We start from the raw sequence: 25,560 nt of genomic DNA, 5'->3' as shown, positions 1-25,560 counted from the left end.
CACAATTTCATCAACTGATCAACACATAACCCTGTTTTATGTGTGTCTCTATTTAAGGACATCTTATTTAATATAGATGTTGATTAACAGCAAACTCAGAGCCAACAGCACTATAATTCATGCCTGAAGGAAGTTTGTCGAATACATTTATTTTCTCCATAAGGCACATCATAGTCTTCTTGCATTAGAAACACTAGGCAGCACTTCAGCACAATATGGCTGAGGGCCATTTTAACAGCAAAATCAGCAAAACCCATCAAAATGAAAAAATCATGACATTAAATAAACCATGAAAAGGGTATTTGTTTATAGTAAGCTTAAGTAAGGCAGAGCACCACTGTGTTTAACTTCAGTTAGAAATTTGCGTGTTGGAAGACAAATTTTTTGCTATTCTGCACAGGAACAGGTCTACAAATGACCATGACCATGAAATCCCAAGTACTGATTTTGGAGTTAACAAATTTTAGCAAGTAGACTAACTGGCAAATATGGAATCTGTGCATAATGAGGATGGACTGTACTTTATGCATTCAGCTTCTTTATATGGAAAATGGGGAGAAGTACAGTACCTCTATCTAACAGAGCCTTTTGAGAATTAAAACAAACGTAGGGGCACCTGGATGGCTCAGTCAACAGAGCATGCAACTCCACAATGAGCATAGAGCTTACTTAAAAAAATAAATGCAAAGTTTAGAAATACATGACACATAGTAAGAACTCAATAAATGTTGCCTTCATTATTTCTCTTTTCACGAGTACAGCTGTTCTTCATACAATTCCCATCAGGACAGCATTAAACAGCCTCATATTAAAACATATTCCCCCCAAAAGACCACATCTAAAATTCAGGCCATCCCTGGGCCACCTGGGTGGCTCTGTTGGTTAGCATCTGACTTTGGCTCAGATCAAGATCTCGCGGTTTGTGAGTTCAGGCCCCACGTTGGGTTCTGTGCTGACAGCGTGGAGCCTGGAGCCTGCTTCACATTCTGGGTCTCCTCTCTCTGCTCCTCCCCCACTCACGCTCTGTCTCTCCCTCTCTTTCAAAAATAAACAAACATTAAAAAAAAATAAAATAAATAAGATAAAATAAAATTCAGGCTATCCCTAAACAAATGCTCTCTTATCTGAAATGTTTATCTCTCCAATTTTGGCTCCACTGCTGTAGTCACGCATAAGATACAAATTTAAATTATCATTATGGATGCAAGTTGACATGAGGAGGCTGGAGACATTAAGGAGAAAAGATTAGTAATCATTATGAGCACCAAAAGAGCTGGCCACTTATAAAAGTGAAATTTTGCCGTTATGAAAAACAGAATGAGAAACAAAAGGGTTATATTTAGCTGTCTTTCCATACCTAAATATACTGAGAAACATATTTACATGTTTCTATGCAGCTCGTAACAAAGATAGGTTTTCAGAAGGTTAAAATAAAGTAGATGATCAATAAAGTCAGACTATAAAAGAGGGGTGCCTGGGTGGTTCAGAAGGTTGAGCGTCTGACTCTTGATTTTGGCTCAGGTCATGATCTCATGGTTCATAGGTTCGAGTCTCCATGCTTCGGATTCTCTCTCTCCCCTCTCTCTCTGCCCCTACCTGACTTGTGTGCTCTCCCTTACTCAAAATAAGTAAGTAAACTGAAAAGAAAAAAAAAAGGATTACAAAAGTATTTCTTCAATATTTAAGAATGCATACAGGATTTTCCATCTTACTATATATTACCTTAGTAACTTTTAAAGATTCCTTTTTTCTTTCCAATTTCTCTTTCTTCTTCTGTTCCTGCAAGATAATGTTTTTAGTGTCACAAGCAGAAAGTGCAAAATCTAGAACACACACCTCAAAAAACATGTTCACAATGAAGAAACTATATAAAGATTTAAAACCAAGGGAGAATTTGCACTTCAAGCCTTTACAGAGCCAATAGGGAACAGACTTCCTCTCCTGCCTGAAGGAACAGAAAGGCCAGGAAAGAGCCACCAGAAAGCTGGTAGAACAATCTTTGTGCTCACAAGGAAACAGGAACAGTTCACACCCTTGTCAGGCAAAGCAAAAGGGCCTCCCAACATAGAAGGCATCAAGCAGAGCGCTCAGAAGAGGGGCCAAGTTATTTCTAGACTAAAAGCTATTCCATATACACCCTAACAAAGCTTTAAAACACAGACAAAAAAGGATTCAAACCATTCCCAACAAGTGGTTAGAAGATATTTTTCTGATAACTCATTAAGCATGAAACAACTCATTAAGCATGATTGTTTTATTCTCCTATACCTGTGTTTCATTTTACCATACAAAGGTTTAAAAAGGAATTCAACAAAGGAAAAAGAAGATTTAGCAAATACAGCAAAATCTTGACTGATAATTATGAGATGGGAACGATGGGAACAGGAAATTATTGTAGTCTTGATATTTGCAAATTTATAAATCTTCATACATTCTAGTGGGCAAAATTAATATATCTTACTAAGTGCAATGGGAAGACAAGAACAAGGTCAAGGGTACTAGGAGTGTGCTGATGGAAAAGGTGTCAGATAGCAATTTCATTTAAGGTTGTTAGGGTAGGCTTCATTGGGAAAACATTTAAGCCAAGGCTTGAAGGTGATGATGAACTTAGCTATGCAGGTATCTATGAGAAGATGGTTCCAAGCACAAAACAGCCAGTGAGTGCAAGGCCCCCAAGGCAGGAAACACACCTGAAATGAGGTCTGAAAGGTAATGGGGTTGAGTGAGGCAACCAGATTTATGGTCTTGTGGGCCATTATTAAAACTTTGGTTTAAAGAAAAAAAAATTTTGGTTTTGTTATGATCAATGTAAACTAGAAAGCAGTGAAACATCATGAGGGTAGGGACACCAGGACAGGAGTAAGAAAGCACTAAACAAAAATAAATTCTTTGCTCAATAAAATATCTTCAGGCGCAGGGTGGCTCAGTCGATTAAGCATCCGACTTCTGCTCAGGTCATGATCTCACAGTTTGTGGGTTTGAGACCTACATTGGGCCCTGTGCTGATAATTCAGACCTTAAAACCTGCTTCAGATTCTGTGTCTCCCTCTCTCTGCCCCTCCCCTGCTCACACTCTGTCTCTCTCAAAAATAAAGATTACAAAAAAAATAATCTTTCAAAAACAAAGACAAATGAAGAAATTTTCAGAAATATAAAAGCTAAAATAATAAATTACCAACAGAAAGTGCAAATGAATGTATAATGATGGGAAGCAGATCAGTGGCTATTTGGTGATGAAGATAGGAAGTGAAGGATGGGAAAAAATTCTAAAAGGGGCAGGAATTCAGCCATAAAAAAATAGAATTTTGCTATTTACAACAACATGGATGAACCTTGTGGGCACTATGCTAAGTGAAAGGATTCAGAGAACGACTAATACCACATAATCTAACGTGTGGAATCTTAAAAACAAAAACAAAAACAAAAACCCTCCAAAGTCATAGATATAAAGAACAGACTGATAGGTGGTGGTGGGAGGACCTTTTGACAGGTCAAAAGGTACAAGCATCCAGTTATAAAATAAGTCAGCGGTATGTACTATACAGCATGGTGACTATAGTTAGTAATATTCTGCATATTTAAAAGTTGTTAAGAGGGGCACTTGGGTGGCTCAGTTGGTTAAGCATCCAACTTCGGCTCAGGTCATGATCTCATGGTTCAAGAGTTCGAGCCCTGTGTCAGTCTCTGTGCTGACAGCTCAGAGCCTGGAACCTGCTTCAGATTCTGTGTCTCCCTCTCTGTCAAAAATGAACAAACACTAAATATATATATATATATATATATATATATATATATATATATATATACATATATATATATATATATATATTGATTGATTTCTCATAAGAAAAAAACCTTTTTAACTATGTATGGTGACAGATGTTAACTAGATGTACTGTGGTGATCATTTCACAACATATACAAATATTGAATCATAACCTGAAACTGTTATATGTCAATTATACCTCAATAGAAAAAGGGGAGGGGTTTCTGAGTTGATGGTTATGTCATCACCTTATGGTCACTTTATGGGTGTATTCATTTTAAAACTTATAAAATTATACACTATAAAGGTGCAGTTTTGTGTTATCAGTTATATCTCAATAAAGCAATTTTCCAAAAAAATGGACTGGGAAACAGAGTTCACAATTTCCATCATCCAAAAAATATGACTAGACAAGATAAAAATCAGTCAATAGGTAACAGAAAAATAAATGGTGGTATATTCACATAATGGAATGCTCAGGAATAAAGAAACGGCCTGTATGAATAAACAAAATCTCAATATGCTGAGCTAAAGAAGACACAAAAAAAGTGCTTACCACATGGTTCTGTTTATATAATATTCTAGAAAAAGCAATACTAACCTATAGTGACAGAAAACAGAAATCACTGGTCTGGGGGCCAGGCATGGGGATCGCTGAGACAAGAGAACTTCTTGGGGTGATGGAAATGTTCTTTATCTTGACTGTATTGGTGGTTACACAGGTGTATACAGTGGTCAAAACTCATCAAACAGTAAACTTAAAATGTGTGCAGTTTACTGTATGTAATTTTTCTCAATAAAGCAGCTTTTTTTTTTTAATTTAAGGTACCAGTTATAATCAATCACGTACACATACCTCTAGTTGTTGCTGTTCCATTTTAGTTAATAAAAATTTGGAGTAGATATTGCTTTTTTCAAGCAAATGTTGAAGTCTACGGTACCGAATGTCCACGGACTCTCTATCCCAAGACATGCGAGCCTATCCAAAAAGAAAATTTCCATAATTATTAAGTTTTCTGACATATGTGATGTTTTTCATAAGACGTAAAAAAAAAAAAAAAAAAAAAAGTATAAATAAATGCTCTTCGGGTTTAATAGTTTTTCTGTTATTAATGGGGGGAAAAGATTTTTATAATTTTTACTTTAGTAAAAATGGTTTATTTTCCAAACCAAAAACTAGAACAAAGCTGAAAAAATTTGATTCCTGGGTTCAACATGCCATTTGGTATGATGCAGCTTGGATACCAAAATATTGAAATTTTAGACACTGGACATGTTTACTGGCATCCACTGAATTGAGGGTCCAATTTTTAAATATATAAAATTAACACTAGAAAGTAAATATTTAATTCATAACACTAGAAAGTAAATATTTAATTCAAGTAGATTTAAGTTTTTAAACAATCAAATGACTTCAGGAAAGAACATTTTTAGATACCAGGTTTATTTGAAAGAGCATTTGAATTAAAAACTCATTTCATTGGCTAGGAACTAGAACATCTATTCTTACAATTTTAAAATTGTATGGCCAGGGTGGCTCAGTCAGTTAAGCATTGGACTCTTGATTTCAGCTCAGGTCATGATATCATAGTTGGTGAGCTGAGCCCTGCACTTGCAGAACATGCTAAGGATTCTCTCTCTGTCTCTCTCAAAACAAATAAATAAACTTTATATTTAAATAAACTTTAAAAACAAAAAAACAAACAAAAAAATATATTACTGGGGTGGGTGGGTGTCTGACTGGCTCAGTCAGTATATAGCATATGACTCCTGATCTCAGGGTTGTTGAGTTTGAGCCCCACACTGGGCCTAGAGATTACCTTAAAAAAAAAAGAACAACAACAAAAAGAAAAGAAAATCCTAAAATAAAAATTTAAAAAAAATTGCATTGTCAAAATATTTCAACATGCTAAATCTACTTATGATTTATCACAAGTTTCTCCTCCTTCCTCTTCAGCGTTTTGTTCCCCAGAGCTTTGCCATTCTTTTAGACTTTACTCTCCCCTACGGTTAGCTTTATCTTTTACTTCTGTATATCTTCTACTTCTGTATATCTTCAACTCACAAACCTGCTTTTCATACTACTTTTACACACCATTTATTTATTAAGTGATTTCTAAGTCTACAATAGTCTAGTGGCTGAGAAGGAATCCTCTCACATTAATCACTGATCATCCTTTATCACACTGATAAAACATAAAAGCAACAAATAAATACTATAGTTCGGTGGTCCACAAATTTTTTTCTGTAAACAGCCAAAGGGTAAATATTTAAATATTTAAGCATATGGCTTATAAATACTCAATTCTGCCTTTTGCACAAGAACAGACAATATGTAAACAAATGGGAAGGGTGATGTTCCAATAAAACTTTATTTACCTAAACAGGCACAATCCAGTTCATAATCTGTCAACCCAGTATGATCTCAATTAAAAAAAAAAAAAAAAAAAAAAAGCACCAAGTGGGCTGAAGTGAGCCAAGAGTTGAATTCATCTACCAAAGCCAAATACATGCAAACCTTACAAACCAGCAGTTCTACTCCTGGGACAAAATGTGTGAGTAGAGTGAGTGAGTGAGAGAGAGCAGATGCAGAAGCTGAGTTAGCATAACCTAACTAACTTTAATTTAATGGTTAAGGCCTGACCTTGTAATTCTGACATCATTGTGTATCGGCTTGTTTTTCCTAGATGTTCTATTATCTCTCTAGCTTTTCTTTCAAAATACATTTTTCTATTACAAAAGCAATGACAATAAGATACCTAAAAAGAAATCCAACGAAAATAATAAATACACATTATAGAAAAATATTAAAAACAGACCCATAAAACAAACACCCGTTATTCTATCCATGAAGACAATCTGTTGACATCTTACAAAACTCTATTTTCAGTTCTTTCAGGACAGCCTTTCTTTTACTATTACCAATATATTACTGTGATTACAACAGGAAGTCAATGAATGAAACAGATATAAATTGGGAGATGAAATTACTTAGATTTTGAAAAAAATCTTAATTTTTAAAATTTGTTTTAAATTTTAATTAGATATTCTGGACTTAATTTAGATATATCTGCTACCTCAATCCTGTCCAGAATAAATTAGCACACATTTTTTTTAAGTAATTAAAGATTTAAGATAATATCATGTTATACTAATTTGTATATAATTAAGGAAACGAAATCAATGACTAACCTTTAAAACCTTTAAAATAACTCCATATTTCAAAATAATTTTGTAGTAAACCTTATCTACCATTACTGTTCTTTAGTAATTTTATTTGTTATATTAAAGTAAATTGTAGTTCCAGCTGTGGAAAGCAATGAGTGCCTGGCACGGAGAATCTCTCGATGACTAGAGTGAAAGAGTATGCTAATGGACACCAAGGGCATAAATTCCCCAGGGCCTACACTTCATTATCTCTCCCAACACCAACACCAGATTTGGGGGCATGGGGGTTGAGTTATATTTCATTCTCACCATACGAACTGTTTTCCTTTTGCCTAAGACTTACCCCAACTCTTACCTTTCCCCTCCCCCACTACATATACTTTAAGGCTACTCTTAAGTCTTATACTAACAATGACTTCTTTCAAAAGGAAATGAAGGTGAAAAGCCAACGAAAATAACTGCAGCAAATCAATGTCAAAGCCATTCTCCACTCTTCACAAATCTTAAAATCTCCTAAAGCAAGGTAAATGCTTCTCATTAAGGAATTTAAGCAAGCTCTTCCTCTCTTAGGTACTTCTAAATATATGCCCATAAATATTGTGGGCATATATTCTTCTAAAAGAAAAAGAATCTTTATTTTTGTATAGTGAATTTTTTGTCCTCCATAGACATGTAGAGAGAAACTAATTCTTAGAATTTTCCCCATGGTCAAGTAGGGAATAACTTAGAAATGAAAACTATAAAAATTAATCAAATTCTTTCAATATTTATACATAAAAAGAAAATATAATAATAATAACAATAGATCATAATACTGCTAGCTTTTTGGCTATATTAGTATATTATATTAGCATAAAAACTGAAAAGAGCTATATACTTTATTCATGGAAGGACTAAAAGTGGATTAAAAACTGCTGTTTTAAGTTCTATGATGAAATACTGAAGAAATGCTACATTTACTGTACCTATCCCTCAACAATAACAACTCCAAAAATTTTGATTATAAAATGCTTGCTCAGAAACTTAAAAATTTTACTGAAAGTATATGTCATTTGATTCTAGTTTAATCAGCAAATACTTATGGTACTATAAATTTTGAGAGATCTTTCTATAAAATGTGAAAATGGGGTACCTGCCTGGCTCAGTAGGTGGAGCAGGGGACTCTTGATCTTGGGTTTTAAGTTCAAGTCCCAAGTGCAGAGATACTTAAATAAAAATCTTTCAAAAGAAAAATGTGAGTTTTCATCTCCTGAATTAATGCATGCTAGAAATGTATTCATTCTTACTGCACCTCATGATCTTTCTTCAAATAGTACTTCTTTACCCAAAAACCTTCATGAGTCACAAAACTGAAGATCTACTACTCAAAATGAAGGCTTCATTGGGTGCCTGGGTGGCTCAGTCAGTTAGGCATCTGCGTCTTGGTTTCAGCTCAGGTCATGATCTCAGGGTTCATGGATTCAAGCCCTGTGTAGGGCTCTGCACTGGCAGTGCGGAGCCTGCTTGGGGTTCTCTCTCTATCTCTCTGCCCATCCGCCCCGCATGCTCTATTTGAAAAAAAAGAATGAAGGCTTTATCATTCTCATAATCTCTGAAGTTGATTCAATTCTGGACACTTGCCCCAGGATTCACCCTTTATAATTATCATCCTATTACATGGCTAGTAAGTACATATATTTTATTTTATTTATATAATCTTATATATGCTGTGTAATATAAAATATTCTTTACCACAGTTTGAAATTCAAGAACATTCACTGATTGCCTATTTGCTAGGTGCACAGCCTATGAAAACAAAACAGTAAGTGACATGCTTTCAATAAACAAAATGAGAATCAAGTGAGTGATGATAATACTGTGAAACAAAGTATGGAAATTCATACCATGAGGAAAGGTGGTTCACAGTCAACTTCCCAATTCTATTAAAATTTCTTAACATTACCGTAACTGATTATGGTCAACTATGGGTGAGTAATAACAAAACTAGTATTACTGGAGTGAAAGTATAGCATGGTGGTTAAAAAGTGTGAATTCTGGAATCACATGGCCTACAAACAATCTTGGCTCTACCACTTACAAACTGTGGGACTTCCCCCTTTCCCCACCCCCTCCACGCCTCAGTTTTCTCATCTGTAAAATGAGGTGAAAACAGATCTACTTCATAGAATGCTTTAATAAAAATAGTTTATACTAGTAATTAAGCCATTAGGCTTAATAATATAATAATGTATTTAATAACCGTATCTACTTTACAGTCTAGTTGAAGATTCAATGGGGAAATACGTGTACAACATTCACAAGTGTTCACAGTGCCAGCAAAAGAAATCATTACTGTTGATATAAAATGGCAGAGAACCAACTGATTCATTAGTTGTCTTTGGGGTGCATTTCCCAATTTAAGTAATTTTGCAATTACATAGAGTTAATTAAACATTAACGTATATTTCCTTAGGTATAGGGTCAAAAGCAACAACTCTGAAGACAGCCAGAGTTCAAATTTGAGTTCACTGTTGTGTGACCCCAACTGCCCCAGTTTCCTCATATGTAAATGGAGAGATACCAAAAGTACCTGCAGCATCACAATATTTGGAGTGCGAAATAAATTATTACAAGAAAATCACTTCACTTGGTAGGCAGTACCTACCAGCTAGTGGCTATCATTCCTTTTCTTGCACAGGCAAGAATTAATAAGCAAGATGGCACTTTCTTACTGAGTGAAATATACTCGAGGATTGAATTTTCAGGAGGTTGAAAACTGCTTTCAGTAATCTACAAAACACACACCCCGTACAAGGAAACCACTGGCGTAATAACTTAATCACTGAAAAAGTACACCCCATTTTTACCTGAAGAATCTTCCTTCGCATAGGTCCAAGAAAGCAAAAGGAAAACGGAAAGCAAGTTTATCCCTCGCGTGGAAAACGGCACTGAAATACCTCACTCAAAAACTCACTACCGGTTTTGGAAGAACGGCTACGGCTAAAGGAGCACCTTGAAACGCTCCACGGCCAAGACTACGTCTCACAGAAGCATCTTTCAGAGCGCGAGCAAAGGTGTCTCACAGATAGCGTGCGTAAACATAGAGATAACCAACAAAGCCCGTTTGAAAGGGTCTGGAAGAAGCCGACCGAAGAACCAGACAAACCTCCGAGGAAGCGGACTACCGGCTTTAACGACGATGAACTTGAGTCCTAAAGTACCTTTTCTATCATCTTCCGCTCCCTCTCGAGTCCAGCAGCCTCGAGCTGTTCTTCCTCCTCCAGCATGGCTTGGGTAATCACGGCGGTCTCGGGCTCTTCAACCGGATCTGGAGCCAGGGACTCTATGAGGGGAGAAAGCTTTTCAACTGCAGTCTTTAAACACTGCCAGTTCACTGGGTCATTACCAGTTCACTCCCACGTTGAACAACCTTCCTGGATGCATTCGAGGCAAAAGCTGCAGACCCACGGGGACGCCAGCATCAGCTCTCTCAAGACATCCCAGGGTCTCCACAATGTCAACAAGTGGCCAGGACCCAGTTTACCAATCGGGATGCTCGGGGAAATGCAGCTCCCCTGTGTAAAATCTCCTATATCGTGCACATATGTGCAATTCCGGGCGCCCTCCACAGCCTCTGCACCTCCTTTCCTTTCCAGTCTCTGCCCGGAGTCCGCTCTACTCCCCAATCTCGGCTGCCGCCTCCATGCTGTCTCCCTCCCCGCGACCCGGACGCCGCCGCCCGCGCCGGGAGAAAGGGTCTGCTTACTCACCATCGCTGCTCGCGGGCCGCTGCGCCGGCATGGCTGACACACACTCCAAAACTGGGTCCTCTCCTCAGCGTCCGCAACGGAGCGCGCTAAACTCTCTCGGCTGCCGCCTGCACAGCCTCCTCGCCAAATCCCCGGCCAGGGAAAAACGCGCGCTTCTCCTTCGCGGGAAAACGCCATCATCTCGCGATACTTCGTGCTCCCCGCCCCGCCCCGCCCCCGAACCGCGGCGGCACGAGATTTGGCGCAATTTAGTTTTCACCAGAACCCACCTGGGCGACGGTGAGTGCTTACGTAGAAGTCTTATCTCGGGAAAATAAGTTAGCTTTCTTTGTGACACTGGACGCGTCTGCCCACAGCGGAGGGCCCAGTTTCCTCACGTATTGGATGATGGCTTTGAATTACACAATACTTTAGTAGCGCTCTTATTTGCAAGGCACCTTCACATACTGGCTGATGTGATTAAATCGCGCCAACTCATGATCCTTTAGGTAGGAAATCTGTATGAGTATTCAGGTAAGGATGTCAGAAGCAAATAATTGCCAATCTCGCCCTCCATCCTTCGTGCACAATGTACATTGTGGGTGAAAACTGCCCAGAGTGACCCAGAAGAGAGCTCCTTTGTGGGTGAGATGGGAGAGACAGATAGGAAAGTAAGATTATGGCAGAGTTCAAGAAGGGTGTTTCTGGATAAGGAAGAACTGAATGTAGTGATAAGGTGAGAGGAGTGGCCAGTAGAAAAGACAGAAGATTCAAGAATTCAATAAGCCAATCATTAGAATGGGTGCTTGAAAGAATTTTGTTGCTGGTTTTTTCTTCAGCCTATAATTCCACTTTGTCTGCAGTTCCTTTCAATAAATTACTTGGCTCCCCTTCCCTTCTGGGAATTTGTGGTATACCTGCGTTACCACCTGTTTCCTTCATTTCTTACTCCAGACAACTTTAATGATTGTATTACTACAAAATTAAGGGCTTGCAACACACGTCCATCAAACCATCTTCAGCAACCTTCGTAACACTCTGAGATGAGATTATTTTTATTCCTACATTGTAGGTGAGAAATCTGATGCTCAGAAAAGACTGACTTGCCCAGAGGCCTATGGATACTTTGTGATAAAACGGGCCAAACCCAGGCCTGACTCCTACTTCAGTATTAAAATATAGTTTTATCTTGATTAATCTCTTAATCTCTCGATTAATGCTTATTCTTAAATCCTACCTCTAACCTAAAACAATGGCTATCAGTCTCACTTAAGATTTTTGACTTCCCCAACCTATCCCCTAAAATTTCTTTCTCCCTTACTGTTGAAACCCAGCTTTTCACGGGGTTTTCCTCTAATGTATTAAAAATCTCTTCTTGTTCCTTCTTTTGAATTCAATTGTGGCCCAGCTCCCAAAATCTTTCCTCCATCTGTTGCTTTTCTGTATATATTCTGTAGGGGTAGCATCTGCTGTTCAGGCTTCAATGATCAGCTCAAGGCTGACGACTTCCCTTCTGATTCCTAAGAGAGTAGGGAAGGTTTGTCCAAATGCACATGAGATGCAGTTCAAGGCAATTTCATCTGATTCTCAGAGTAAAGACATCTCATCTAACATCTGGCCCCACACTTGTTAATACAAGTGCACGGGTACATTTCCTGACACGTTTGCCATCGTGCAGACCTTCCCTTAGAGCGGCTGTTCAAAGTCTTTTCATTCACTTTTATTTAAGGGCCTACATTTAAATGTCTCCTGGGTACCAGAAACATTTCTAGGAGCTGTACAGCAATGAACAAGACAGACAAGATCCCTGTTGATACGGATCTTACATTTCAGGAGTTAAAGCAGGTAAGCATGTGTAGGGGGTGGGCGTGTGAGAAGTACTCTGTAAAATGTTAGCACAGGGTGGTATAAGAGTGACTGGATACTTTAGAGTAGGTAGTCAGGTATCCGAGGAAGTAACAGACATTTAGACTGAGAATTGAATGTCAAGCAGCCAGCTAGCCCAGGGGAAGATAGTTGTATGGGAGGAAAATTTGTCCTCTACCCTACTAGGTTCTTTTGTCTGGTCTATTAATTAAATTGACATGTTACAGATTAACAGGAGAAACACAAATTACTTAGTGCATATAGGAGTCCCACAAAGTTAATGAGAGGCTCCCTAATGGTGAGGTAATTGAGGCTTATATGCCATTCTACGCAAAGAAGGGAAGGAAAACAATTCACAGGAAGATGGGAAGAGCAAATGTTTTGTAAACAAATGTTTACAGTGTAGTGCAGACACAAAGGGAGACAGGGAGAACTTTTAACAAACAGGCCCTGCCAAGCTCCCCCCAGTTTACTACACCTAGTCCTTACTCTAATTATTTCTGGTGATAGCTTTCTTCCTGGACCAGGCCTTCTATGTAAATTCTTTTAAGCAGTTGGGGGAGGAAGTTAAAAAACTCTTGTTGAGTCTTTTGGGCCTTAATTGTCTTTAGCTCAAAATAATCAGCAGGCCAAAGTGGTGCCTTCTGGGGAGACTTGTTCTGAACCACTTCCCTGGAAGTTGCACACATTAAAAGCTGAGCTGATGGCTATGGAGAGAAGAATCAGGCTAGTGGCTGGGTGCTAAGACATCTGCAAAGGGAGAAAAAAAACATAGATTATAATGAGGATGAACAAACAGAAAAGAACAAATCGAAGCACATTACCCCACAACCCATTAAACCAGTCTCTCAATCCTAGAGGCAAATTTACAAAATCGATTTGGAGTGTCACAAAGGACAGTATGCGCCTAGGAGAACTTCCTGAGGTATACAGGCATACCTCAGACACTCTGTGGTTTCAATTCCAGACCACCATAATAAAGCCAATATCGTAATAAAGCAAGTCAAATTAATGTTTTTGGTTTTCCAGTACATATAAAAGTTATATTTACACTATACTGTAGTTCTATTAAGTATGCAACAGCATTATGTCTAAAAAAGCAATGTACAGTGCGCCTTGCTGGCTCAGTTGATGGAGGGTGTGACCCTTGATCTCAGAGTTCTGAGTTCAAGCCCTGCATCAGGTGTAGAGATTACTTAAAAATAAAAATCTCTGGGGCGCCTGGGTGGCTCAGTCGGTTAAGCATCCGACTTCGGCTCAGTCATGATCTCACCGTCCATGAGTTCGAGCCCTGTGTCGGGCTCTGTGCTGACAGCTCAGTCTGGAGCCTGCTTCGGATTCTGTGTCTCCCTCTCTCTCGGACCCTCCCCCATTCAAGCTCTGTCTCTCTCTGTCTCAAAAATAAATAAACATTAAAAAAAAAATTCTTTTTAATCTCTAAAAATAAGTGAATAAAATAAAAAAGCAATGTACATACCTTAACTAAAAAATACTTTGTTGCTGGGGCATCTGGGTGGCTTAGTTAAGCATCTGACTCTTGATTTTGGTTCAGGTCATGATCTCAGAGTTCGTGGGATTGAGCCCTGCATTTGGCTCTGTGCTGAAAGCATGGAGCCTCTTGGGATTCTCTCTCCCTCTCTCTCTCTCTGCCCCTCCCCTGCTTGCTCTTGCTTGCTCTCAAAATAAATTTTAAAAAAACTTAGAAAAATTAAAAAAAATACTTTGTTGTTAAAAGATGCTAACCATCATCTGAGCTTTCAGCAAGTTGTAATCACTGATTACAGATCACCATAACAAATAATGAAAAAGTTTGAAACACTGTGAGAACTACCAGAATATGACACAGAGACATGAAGTGAGTAAATACCTTTGGAAATATGGCACCCATATACTTGTTCAACACAGGGTTGCCAGATAAAGATCTTTAATTTGTAAAAATAATGCAATATATACAAAGTGCAATAAAGCAAAGTACAATAAAACAAGGTATGGTTGTACTGATTTATTCCAGAAATTTGGTGAGATTTACAAGTGGTACACTGGGAAATACTTTAATCAGAAGGTTTGTGGAAGCCAAGACAAAACCAATTGTTTTTAGTTCCTTAACTATCTCCCATCTGCATGTGTGTCTCATTTGGTGGGAGATAAGTACAAGCCAAAAGGTCATGTTTGTCCCAATGTATAACGTCTCTGATAACGGGCACGCTTTTGTATCTATTTGTCTTTTTCAGATTGTGGGGCATTTGCCTTAGCGTTAATCATGTCAGCCAAGAAAAAGCAGGGTTAAAAATTAGGTGGAAAAAGGATAGGGGGTTCATTTGCAGCGGGATATTTAACAGCCCTATCAGTTCCTAATCATATGGTATCAGCCTGCTTGGTATGGGCTGAACAGTGAACAAAGACAGTTTTTAGAAGAGAGGTGAATAGCTTAATTGGGTAACAACTATATGTCCATTAGCAATAGGAATAATGTAGAAGTTAAGAATCCATGGGATTTCCAAATTGTGCCAACAGCATGGCAGACTCCAAAAGTCTGTGTAAATAAGTATAGTTTTCCCTTGTGCCAATATGCCAGCTCTAGTAACAGCTGTGTTTGGCAGCTTGGGCTGATTTTACATTGGTAAAGAATATGCTTCAACTCTTTCATGTGAGGAAACTATTAGGTTTCCCTGGAAATTTCTTTTCCAAAATTAGGTAAAAAAAATAGAAGTACATCTAGGTTGTCCAAAGGGGTATCTTAGAGGTCCTCTCGTGGCTTTGAAATCATTTCTACAGTTGCAGTGCAATCATGTGAAATAGAGTGGGGCTCTCCATCATCAGGGAGGGGCAGTAAAATACTTGAACTGTTACAACCAGGGCTCCTGGCTAACTCAGTCAGTAGAGCAAGAGACTCCTGATCTTGGGGTCATTAACTCAAGCCTACTTAAAAAGAAATTGTTGGGGTGCCTGGCTGGCTTAGTCCATAGAGCATGCAACTCCTGATCTCAGGATCTTGAGTTCAAGCCCCACACTGGAGTTAGAAATTACATTAAAACCTGTTTTAAAATCTTAAAAAAAAAAGTGTTACAATGACGTAAGATGATACAAGGGTTGGTCAAAGGAGCCTGTTCATAAGTGGTTGTCACCATATAGAGAGGTGCTATGCCTTATGAACTTTTAAGAGGGCAGACACAACATGACAAAATTAGAGGTGAACGGGGGAGCCTAATGAAAGCTGTCAATCCAGGTGGCAGCTGCAGCTATTGCACACAAACATGAGGGCATCCCTGATGCCACAAGGTCTAACTGGCATGAGAAATATGCTGTAGGACGTATCTGGGAGGCAAAAGGTTGTCCTACAATACCTGCAGCACTCCCATTATTTTCATGGCAGTATAGAGAAAAAGGTTGGTCAAAATTAGGTAAGCCAAGAGCTAGGGGCGTGGACAACATTAAGGTCTTAAAGGAGGTTAGTGCCTCTGAAGGCCAGGAAATGGGTCTCTGGAGTGGTATGTGGGAAGAGGGCATACAGAGGTTTAGTAAAGCAGTAACATTAGGAATCCATTGGCAGCAGTAGTCAGCTGGCTCTAGAAATATACATCACTTTTTTCATTTTGGGAAAAAGAATGGACAAAATTGACTCAAAGCATTTTGGGGTGAGCTTTTGAGTGCCCTCCCCTGAGGTACCTCATGTCCTAAGTAGGTAATAGTTGTTTGCACCCACTGAAGTTTAGATCTGGGGTCTCTACAGCCTCATTCAGCTAGCGCCTTTAGGAGAATGAGGGAGAGTGTAAGAGCTCCCTAATTTGATTACAAAGTGAAAAGTTACCAACATATAGCAAGAGTGGAACCTTGAGTGAAGAATACGGAATCCAAGTCAGCTTTAAGGACTTGGGAAACCACAGAGGAGATTCACAATATCCCTGAAGTCTGGAAGTCTACATTAAGTGTCTCCCTCTAAAAGCAAATGCAAAGAGTAATTGTGAGTCAGAATTCAATGGGATTGAAAGGAAAGCTGAGCAGAGGCAAATTACTGTAAACCAGGCTGCATCAGCAGGCACTGAGGTGAGAATAGTAGCTGAACTAGGGACTACAGGGTTGTGAAGAATTATGGAAGATTTTATGACTCTTAAGTCTTGTACAAATTAATAAATTTGGTTCCTGCCTGAGTCAAATTTACATTCTTTCTTTACTGGCAAGATTGGAGTGTTACAGGGTGAGGAAGTAAAGACAAGTATACCCTGCTGCAAGAGAAAGTCTATTCTAGGCCCAATTCCTAACTCTGCATCTCTGGGAAAAGGATATTGGGCTAGTACTGATGGAAGCTGTTTATTCTTTTTCCAAGTGATGTGTGCACAGGCTCCGTACTCCCTAACAATTCAAGTTCATCTGCATGTGTAGCCCAGAGATTAATTGGGACTGTATGTATGTATGTATTTACTCAGTCACTCACTCACTTGAACTCACGACCCTGAGGTCAAGAGTCGCATGCTCCACCGACTGAGCCAGCCAGGGACCCCAATTGGGGCATCTTTTAAACACTCATCCTTTTCAGAAGAATTTAAATTGAGATAAATTTCTAGTAAGCAAAGTAGGAAATCTGGGGTTTGGTTTGAGGATAGGGAAATAAAAATGCCTTTATTACATTTTATAGTGGCATTAAATTTACATAACAAACCTCCATCCGAAAGGTGTGCTGGTGAGGAGCTGGACACTAGAAAAGCATTATGGCTGTTAAAGAGGGCCTAAGGATATTGGGGTGAGCTGGGATATGGGCAATGAAATAGGTTGCCCAGAGACTCCTCTAACTTGAATAGAATCAGAGGTGACAGGCAGAGAGAAATCCTCTGAACAGGTGGTAGAGAAAGTCACACCAGCGTCAATTAAGAAATCCAGTTCCTGGGACGCCTGAGCGGCTCAGTCAGTTAAGTGTCCAACTCTTGATTTTGGCTCAGGTCATGATCTCACAGTTCAGTGAGTTCAAGCCCTGTGTCAGGCTCTGTGCTGACAGTGAGGAGCCTGTTTGAGATTCTCCCCTTCTCTCTGCCCCTCCCCACTAGCATTTTCTTTGTCTCTCAAAATAAATAAACTTTCAAAAAAAAAAAAAAAAAGAAAGAAAGAAATCCAGTTCCTAATCCTCTATTTTAGGTTTAATGGTAGACTCTGGGTGCAGGTGAGGATCAGCTGATCCTGTGATTTATGGGGGAACTGTCCCACAGGAGGAGAAAAACCTTCTGGGGGTGATGGGTCTAGATAGATTGTTTTGTTGTTCTGTAAACTTTCCTTTCTCTTAAGTAGGCCAGTTTTTCCTCCAAAATTTCTTCCTGATTTTTTACAGTACCTGCAACTGCCTGGAGACAAATGGGAAGGGCTATAAGTAGATTCTGAGTTACTCTCAGAGTCCTGCTTTTGCTTTTCTAGAGATTCAAGTTGTAAAGCAAGCATTGTTGCTTTTAACTGTTTCCCTTGTATTTTTTTTTAACTTTTTAAAAAGTTTATTTTGAGAGAGAGCACAAATGGGGAAGGGGCAGAGAAAGAGAAGGAGAGAGAATCCCAAACAGGCTCTGCACTACCAGTGCACAGCCCAGTGCAGGGCTCGAACTCATGAACTCTGAGATCATGACCTGAGCCAATGCTAGATGCTTAACCAACTGAACCACTGAGGCACCCCACCATGCTTTTTTTTATAATAGGGAGAAATTTTCCCACTATAGCAGAAATTAAAAGATTTCTATGTACTAGAGCTTCTGTGTTCAATGTGGTATGTTACTGAAAAGTCTGTATAAAGCGTTCAACTACACCTGGGTGGTTCAGTTGGTTAGGTAACTGACTCTTGATTTTGGCTCAGGTCATGATCTGTGGTTTGTGGGATCAAGCCCTAAGTCAGGCTCTTTGCTGACTTGGCTTACGCTTTCTTTCTCAAATAAACATTAAAAAAATTTTTTTTAAATGTTTTTATTTATTTTTGAGAGAGTGTGAATGGGGGAGAGGCAGAGAGAGAGAGGGACACACAGAATCTGAAGCAGGCTCCAGGCTCTGAGCTGTCAGCATAGAGCCTGACACAGGGCTCGAACTCATGAACTGTGAGATCATGACCTGAGCCGAAGTCGGACGCTTAACCGAGTCACCCAGGTGCCCCTAAATAAACAATTCTTTTAAAAGTGTTCAACAAAGGTCTTTGGATGCTCTCCTTTCTGAGTGAAAAATTCAACCTTAGACCAATGCTAAGTGGGGGGAAATTCTCCAATATTGTTCCTATCAAGCAAGCCTTGAATATGAGTCTTCAGCTGAGCCATTTCCTGGTCATTTGTAGGAGGGCCTGGAAGAAATTCTGGCCCTGTTTCCTCTGTGTGTGGGGTTTTCCCCAGGGGGCTGTGTGGCTTGTCTTGATTATACAGTATAATCCTGGACAAGAAGAACACCCCGTAGTAGCCAATACAGCTCCTGTGAGTGGAACTGTTAATGGTCACCAATCTTTCGAACTCAACTCTAAATTTGGTGAGATCTTCTGAAAGTAGAGGTAAAAGGTCTTTGTAATTTAAAAGGTCTGCTGTTGTCCAGGGAACGTGAATTCTTTGCAGTGGAGGTCAGGATACTTCGGCAAAATACACTGCATAGGAATGCCTGAAGCTGGCAGAGACTGGTTACAGAGACCTGGAAACTAGGAGGAGTTATAAGAATAGTAAAGACAGCCCTTCTTAGGTGCCTACTGCCCTTCTTAGGTGCTTGTGCTACATTTGCTTCCTGGCTTCTTTTAGTATTAACATAAGTAACCTGTACACCCTGGGCCTGGAGATAAAGCCAGAGTGCTCTTTGTAAATCTTGTAAACAAAAGGAAGTTAAAGCAGGCAACTGGGTATTTAATGGATTTTCTGGAGAAACTGGAGAAGTTTTAGGATCTAAGAGAATTGGCTGAGGAGATGGTGTAGGGCTTTGAGAGGTGGGCTTAGACGCTGGGCTCAGAGATACAAAAGATCTTCTGAAGGGTCAGGGAAAGTCAGACATAAAAGGGCATATGAGAGGGAGGAGAAGGGAAGATTTACATAAGATGTGGTCTTTAATTTTTGTTCGAAGTTCAATTTCTGTTCTTTCCTCTTATTAAGGGAATTCCTAAAGCTAGCCGTTATACTTCTTGTGTCCTCTTTTCAATTTGGTCTTCCCATAGGTACCAATACAACAGCTGTTTAGGATGAGAACTCTCTAAAAATTTTTCAAATGTAAAAGCTTTTGCAGTTCAAGAAATCCATCATCTAGCCATTGATGAGTAAGACCTTCAAAGATATATTTGTTATAATAGCAACTCCATTCAATAAGCCTTTTTGTGGAATAACTCAGAGGGAACTCTTTGAGATTAGAATAAATTGTTACCACGAACACAATAGGCATCCCTGGAGCAGGTGCAGAAGATGCAGCCCCCATGATCCAAAACATTCACTCCGAAGATAGTCTAGGAAAGTAAAGCTCCTCATCACAGGGCATTAAGAACTGCATAGTGGAAACAGTGTCTTGGTTTCCCACAAGAGGTACTTCCAATCATAGACTCACTAATCTGTGACACGGAGCAGGCACTTCTGGAATCAGATTTTTTCCAGCACCAACAAAACGATGAAGGCTGAGATGACAAAGCCCCTTATGATACACTTGTCTGAAGCTGACAAAGTCAGATGAAGAGAATGGTGCTTATGACTTTGTAACTGGGAACCCCAGTCTATTCAACTGGCCACCAAGATGCACATTGGTACATGTACCTCCCAGCTACCAGAGACTAGAGACAATATTCTCACTGGTCAAAAAAGCCAAGCTTTCAAGACACAGTACAAGACAAAAGGAAAACTTCACCTGGTTTTCCTCTTGTGCATATTAACAGCTTTAGCTAATCCCTGGTGTTTTAATTTTATTTCAGTTTATTTATTTAGAGAGAGCACATGCATGCGTGCACACAAGTGGGGAGGGACAGAGAGGAGAGACAGAATCCCAAGCAGGCTCCACGCTATCCAGAGCCCGATATGGGGCTCAAACCCATGAACTGAGATCATGACCTAAGCCGAGATTAAGAGTCGGATGCTTAACTGACTGCGCCACCCAGACACCCCTAATCCTTGGGTTTCTCGGAGCCAAACTCCCCTGGGTTGGGGACTCTGTGGTGTTTCACAGTGTACCTTGTTGCACAGATTATTTCCTTGAGGTTGGCAGGTGACCTGGTGTCAATGCAACCCATTCAGTAACCAACTTATCCTAACACAGGTGTCTTTGAGTTAGTTGGAGAGCACCCTAACAGCTCCAAAGTGCTTGACTTGTGCCCACCAATTTTGTAGCTTTGGCTTCAAAGATGTCCCTTATCAGGAGCCTTTACCTCATGTGCCCATTAGCTCACAACGGTTTGTCTAAACAGATGCTGGTCTGGTGACAATTGTGAACTCACCAGTCTACAATGCTGGCTTGAATAGCCAACTTATGGGCCTATGCCAAAGATAGACGGAAACAAAGAAAAACAGTGACCAGCTCTGGGAGGAAAAGGATCAATAAAAATGAAGAGTACTCACAATAAATCTTTACCAGAGTTGCTATGCCAAAGGAACTAGTTTCACAAATATTTCCTCCTGCAAATCTAAATTTAGAAACGGACAAGAAAGGACTCTTGCTTCCACCAAACCCTGCAGGCAAAGATCCAGGAGATGGATGTGGTATGAATTCTTACCTTCTGCCAGTTTTTTTTTTTTTCCAGAGATCCCAGGATCTCTCAGCTGCAGCAGCCTCAGAGCGAAGTGTTCAGCCAGTGAAGTTTTTTCCTTCGTGGTAGCCAGCTATAGGGGAAGAATAATTTTTCCTCTACCTTTCTAGGTTCTTTTATCTGGTCTACTAATCAAATTGACATATGACAGATTAACAAGAGGAAAACAAATTTAATTACTTATATACATACAGAAGCCCCACAGTGAAATCGAGAGTCTCCCCAATAGTCAGGCAATTGAGGCTTACAAACCATTTTGAGCTAAGAAGAAGGGGAGGGGGTCTGGGACTTCAAAGGGAAGGAAGACAATTCACTTGAAGATGGGAACAGCAAATGTTTGGTAAACAAATGTAAGCCATGCCATGCAGAGGGAAAGAGACACAGAGAGAACTCTGAACAAACAGGCCCTGCACCAAGCTCCCCACAGCTTACCAGCTTACCATCTCTAGTCCATACTCTTTGTACCTATCTTTGGTGATAACATTCTTCCTGGACCAGGCCCTGTATCTAAATTCTTTTAGGCAGTTGATGGAGAAGGTATAAAAAAAAAAAAAAAAAAAAAAAAAAAACAAAACAAAAAAACAAAAACCTCTTCTGAACTCTTTTGGGCCTTGTCTTCAGCTCAAAAATCAGCATGCAAAGTCGGCACATCCTGGGAAGATGTGTTCTGAATCCCTCATAGTCCACGTAGAAGCTACAGCTAGTGCAAAAAAGACTAAGGCAGGAACAAGCTCAGGCATGTTTGAGTATTAGAAAGTGGCCAGTATGACTGAAGCAGAGTTGGCACGAGGGCAGGACACAAAAGTCAGAGGTAGACTGTCCAGATGAGTCATCAATATTTTTTTCTAAGATGTTACAAGTCATTATTTTTCCCCACCCCCATAAAATGTCTTTCTCTTTTAGAAATCCTTTTCATATTAATGGATTCACCCATCCACCCAATTGTAGAAGTGGAAAAAAATTCAGAAATCAAAAAACAAAACCATGCCCCCTTGCTGACACTAGATGGCCCCACTTCCTATCTACCTAAGTAAACAATTGCTACAGACAGAACTCCCCTTTCAGATTCCCAACACCAAATTTACAAACCTACTTTCATCTGATCTGAACACCATTTCCACTTTCCCTTATGTCATACTCTGCATCCATTTCCCTGCAGCCTATTCACGAATCTTAGATTACATATTATCCCACTATTAAACCTCTACTGAATATCTCCCATTAATATTTAAATGCTTAACATTAAATACTTCACTTTCATCTTTAAAAAAGGAAAGAGGCAACCTCCTTTCTTCCCTACCAGTTATTTACTATCTGCTCTCTCTTTCCCTTTACAGCTAACTTTAGAATTATCTACACTAGCAATCTTATTTCCTTGCCTCCCACTGATTCTTCAACCATTTGTCTGGCTGCTACACTCAATATATACCAAACTAACTAGGGAAATGAATGATCTACACACTGCTAAATTTAATGGACATGTCTCAATCCCTGTCTCAACCTCAATGCCACCTGACACTATCAATCACTCCTTTATGAAAACTCCTTTATGATTGTCTCTTGTTTTTTCTGACCCCAGCACTCTCCTGATATTCCTATTTCTGACATCTCTTAGCTCAGTCTCTTTCACCCAACCTATAAGTGAACTTTCTGAATGAACCAGAAATCATCTGAGTTGGGTTTCTACCTAAGTGCATAATCTAATGGGAATATTTATTTTAGAGAGAGAGTTTGTGTGTGTGTGTGTGTGTGTGTGTGTGTGTGTGCGTGTGAACAAGGGAGAGAGGCAGAAGAGGAAGAGGGGAGAGGAAGAGGGATAGAGGGATAGAGGGAGAGGGGAGAGGGAGAGGCAGAGGCAGAGGCAGAAGCAGATGGAGAGAATCCTAAGCAGGCTCCATGCCCAGTGTGGAGCCCAACACAGAGCTTGATCTCATGCCTCTGAGATCAAGACCTGAGCAGAGAGGTGCCTGAGTAGCTCAGTTGGTTAAGCGTCAGACTCTTGATTTCAGCTCAGGTCATGATCTTGGGGTGGGTGGGTTTGAGCCCCACATCAGGCTCCACACTGACAGTGCAGAGCCTGCTTGAGATTCTCTCTCTCCCTCTCTCTGCCCCTCCTGTGCTCTCTTTCTCTCTCTCTTTCAAAATAAATAAACTTTAAAAGGAAAAAAAAAAAAAGTTAAAAAAAAAAAAAAAGACCTGAGTCAAAAACAAGATTTGGACATGTAACCAACTAAGCCACCCAGGTGCCCTAACAGAAATATTTTAAATGAAAGGTAAGTTCACTGAAGAATGGCCTAAAATAAAAATCTTTTCATCCAATTGTCATGACTAACGCCAAACACTATTTTGGGCACTAGCAATTCAGTGGTAAACAAAGACAATGTTTCTGACCTCAGAGTTGACACTGCAGTGGAAACAACAAATAAGGAATAAAACAATGTCAGGCAGGGGAGCCCTGGTGGCTCAGTTGCTTCAGCATCAAACTCTTGATCTCAGGGTCATGAGTCAAGCCCTGTGTTGGGCTCCACACTGGGCATGGAGCCTACTTTAAAAAACAAAACAAAACAAAACAAAACAAAACAAAACAAAACAAAACACAGGTAGTGGTAAGTGATAGGATAAAGAAATACGAAGCTGAGGAAGGTCATGAGAATGACAGAGGATGGATATTTACACAAAGGTACAACTCTGAGGAGGTGATATTAAGCAGGAACCTGAATGAAAAGAGAACATAAGCCATACAAAGACCTAGGTAAAAAGCATTTCAGAGGGAACAGCAAGAATGAAAGCCCTTAGGTAGATAGGAGGTTGGCAAATTGAGAAATGGCAAGAAACCATTAGGTCTGCAGTAGAATTAATGAGGTTGAGTGGTAGTTGAAATTGCAGAGACAGGCAGAGACCACAACAGATAGGACTTTGTAGAGCAGAGTAAAAAAGTTTGGATTTTAATTATGAGGAATGTCACTAGAGGGTCATGAGCAAGAAATGATAGGATTTGATTTGCATTTTTTTTTTTCAGTTATTTTACCTCTTTTGAGAGAAAGGGCAGGAGCATGTGAGAGAGCCTGTGCGAGAGTGTGTGCACGAGTGGGGAAGGGGTGGGGAGAGACAGAATCCCAAGCAGTCTGCACGCTCGGTGTAGAGCCCAACTCAGGGCTCGAACTCACAGATGGGGAGATCATGACCTGAGTAGAAATCAAGAGTCAAACACTTAACCGACTGAGCCACCCCAGGTACCCTTGATATGCATTAAAAAAAAAAATTTTTTTTTAAATAATCTCTACACCTAATGTGGGGCTTCAGCCCACAACCTCAAGTGTCACACACTCTACTGAGCCAGCCAGGTGCCCCTGATTTGCATTTTTAAAGGAGTGTAAAACATGTAGTCTAACAAGTTTTATGAGAACTGTTTACTTTTTTATGTTTATTTATTTTTGACAGAGAGAGAGAGAGAGAGAGAGAGAGAGAGAGAGAGCGAGCGAGCATGAGAGGGGGAGGGGCAGAGAGAGAGAGAGGGAGACACAGAATCTGAAACAAGCTCCAGGCTCTGAGCCGTCAGCACAGAGCCTGATGCAGGGCTCGAACTCACAGACCCCAAGATCATGACCTGAGCCGAAGTCAGACGCTCAACCGACTGAGCCACCCAGGTGCCCGAGAACTGTTTACTTTTCAAGGGCTCACATAAGTGGCCTTCAAAATCAAATCAGAAGAAATACTACAAGTAATGGGATATTTCCTTAGTGCACTATAATTTATTTAAAAATCACTTGGTATACATTAAGAATAGAACTCTATCATTCAAACACTTTTCAACTTATCTTCTCAGGAATCTTACGTACAATCTACAAGGTTTTAATCAAGTAAATACTTTCAAAATTTCTTAAGGTGCTAGGGGCACCTGGGTGGCTCAGTCAGCTAAGTGTCCAACTTCGGCTCAGGCCATGATCTCACGGCTCGTGGGTTTGAGCCCCACGTCAGGCTCTGTGCTGACAGAGCCTGGAGCCTGCTTGGGATTCGATGCCTCTGTCTCTCTGCCGCTCCCCCACTCACACTCTCTCTCAAAAATAAACATTAAAAAAATTAAAAAAAATATATATATATACATGCTAAAATTAAAAGGCTTTGCAATTTATGTAATAATCAAAATACATCATTTACTTACAACATTATCAATAGTGCCTAGATCAGGAAAAACTGAAGCTTCACTTTCTGGTTTTATAGTATCATTATGTATGATACTTTGCCTGAAGATGAAAAAAATGAGAACATACATGCACCGCTGTCAATTTTATATACTTTTTCAAATCTGTATATCATTTACA

General features: G+C 39.7%; 2 protein-coding genes across 3 annotated transcripts in view; both read right to left on the bottom strand.

The window, feature by feature from the left end:
- HELLS (helicase, lymphoid specific) overlaps positions 1-11,498 on the bottom strand; it is a 38,254-nt gene extending 26,756 nt beyond the window's left edge. The window contains exons 1-5 of the mRNA XM_045040428.1: positions 10,953-11,498; positions 10,684-10,841; positions 10,135-10,256; positions 4,623-4,745; positions 1,723-1,779 (exon numbers count right to left, since the gene is read on the bottom strand). Coding sequence (XP_044896363.1) covers positions 1,723-1,779; positions 4,623-4,745; positions 10,135-10,256; positions 10,684-10,714 — 333 coding nt within the window. The 5' untranslated portion in view covers positions 10,715-10,841; positions 10,953-11,498. The remainder of the gene's footprint in view (positions 1-1,722; positions 1,780-4,622; positions 4,746-10,134; positions 10,257-10,683; positions 10,842-10,952) is intronic.
- Positions 11,499-12,880: 1,382 nt separating this feature from the next.
- TBC1D12 (TBC1 domain family member 12) overlaps positions 12,881-25,560 on the bottom strand; it is a 138,072-nt gene continuing 125,392 nt past the window's right edge. The window contains exons 12-15 of one of the 2 annotated variants that reach the window (XM_045040431.1): positions 25,401-25,482; positions 21,206-21,311; positions 21,051-21,115; positions 12,881-13,278 (exon numbers count right to left, since the gene is read on the bottom strand). In XM_045040431.1, coding sequence (XP_044896366.1) covers positions 21,072-21,115; positions 21,206-21,311; positions 25,401-25,482 — 232 coding nt within the window. In that variant the 3' untranslated portion in view covers positions 12,881-13,278; positions 21,051-21,071. The remainder of the gene's footprint in view (positions 13,279-21,050; positions 21,116-21,205; positions 21,312-25,400; positions 25,483-25,560) is intronic. The other variant, XM_045040432.1, reaches the window with a different exon arrangement.

Source organism: Felis catus, chromosome D2 (genome assembly GCF_018350175.1).
Source record: "Felis catus isolate Fca126 chromosome D2, F.catus_Fca126_mat1.0, whole genome shotgun sequence".
Classification (NCBI taxonomy): domain Eukaryota; kingdom Metazoa; phylum Chordata; class Mammalia; order Carnivora; family Felidae; genus Felis; species Felis catus.
This window is presented reverse-complemented; position numbering and strand designations above follow the sequence as displayed.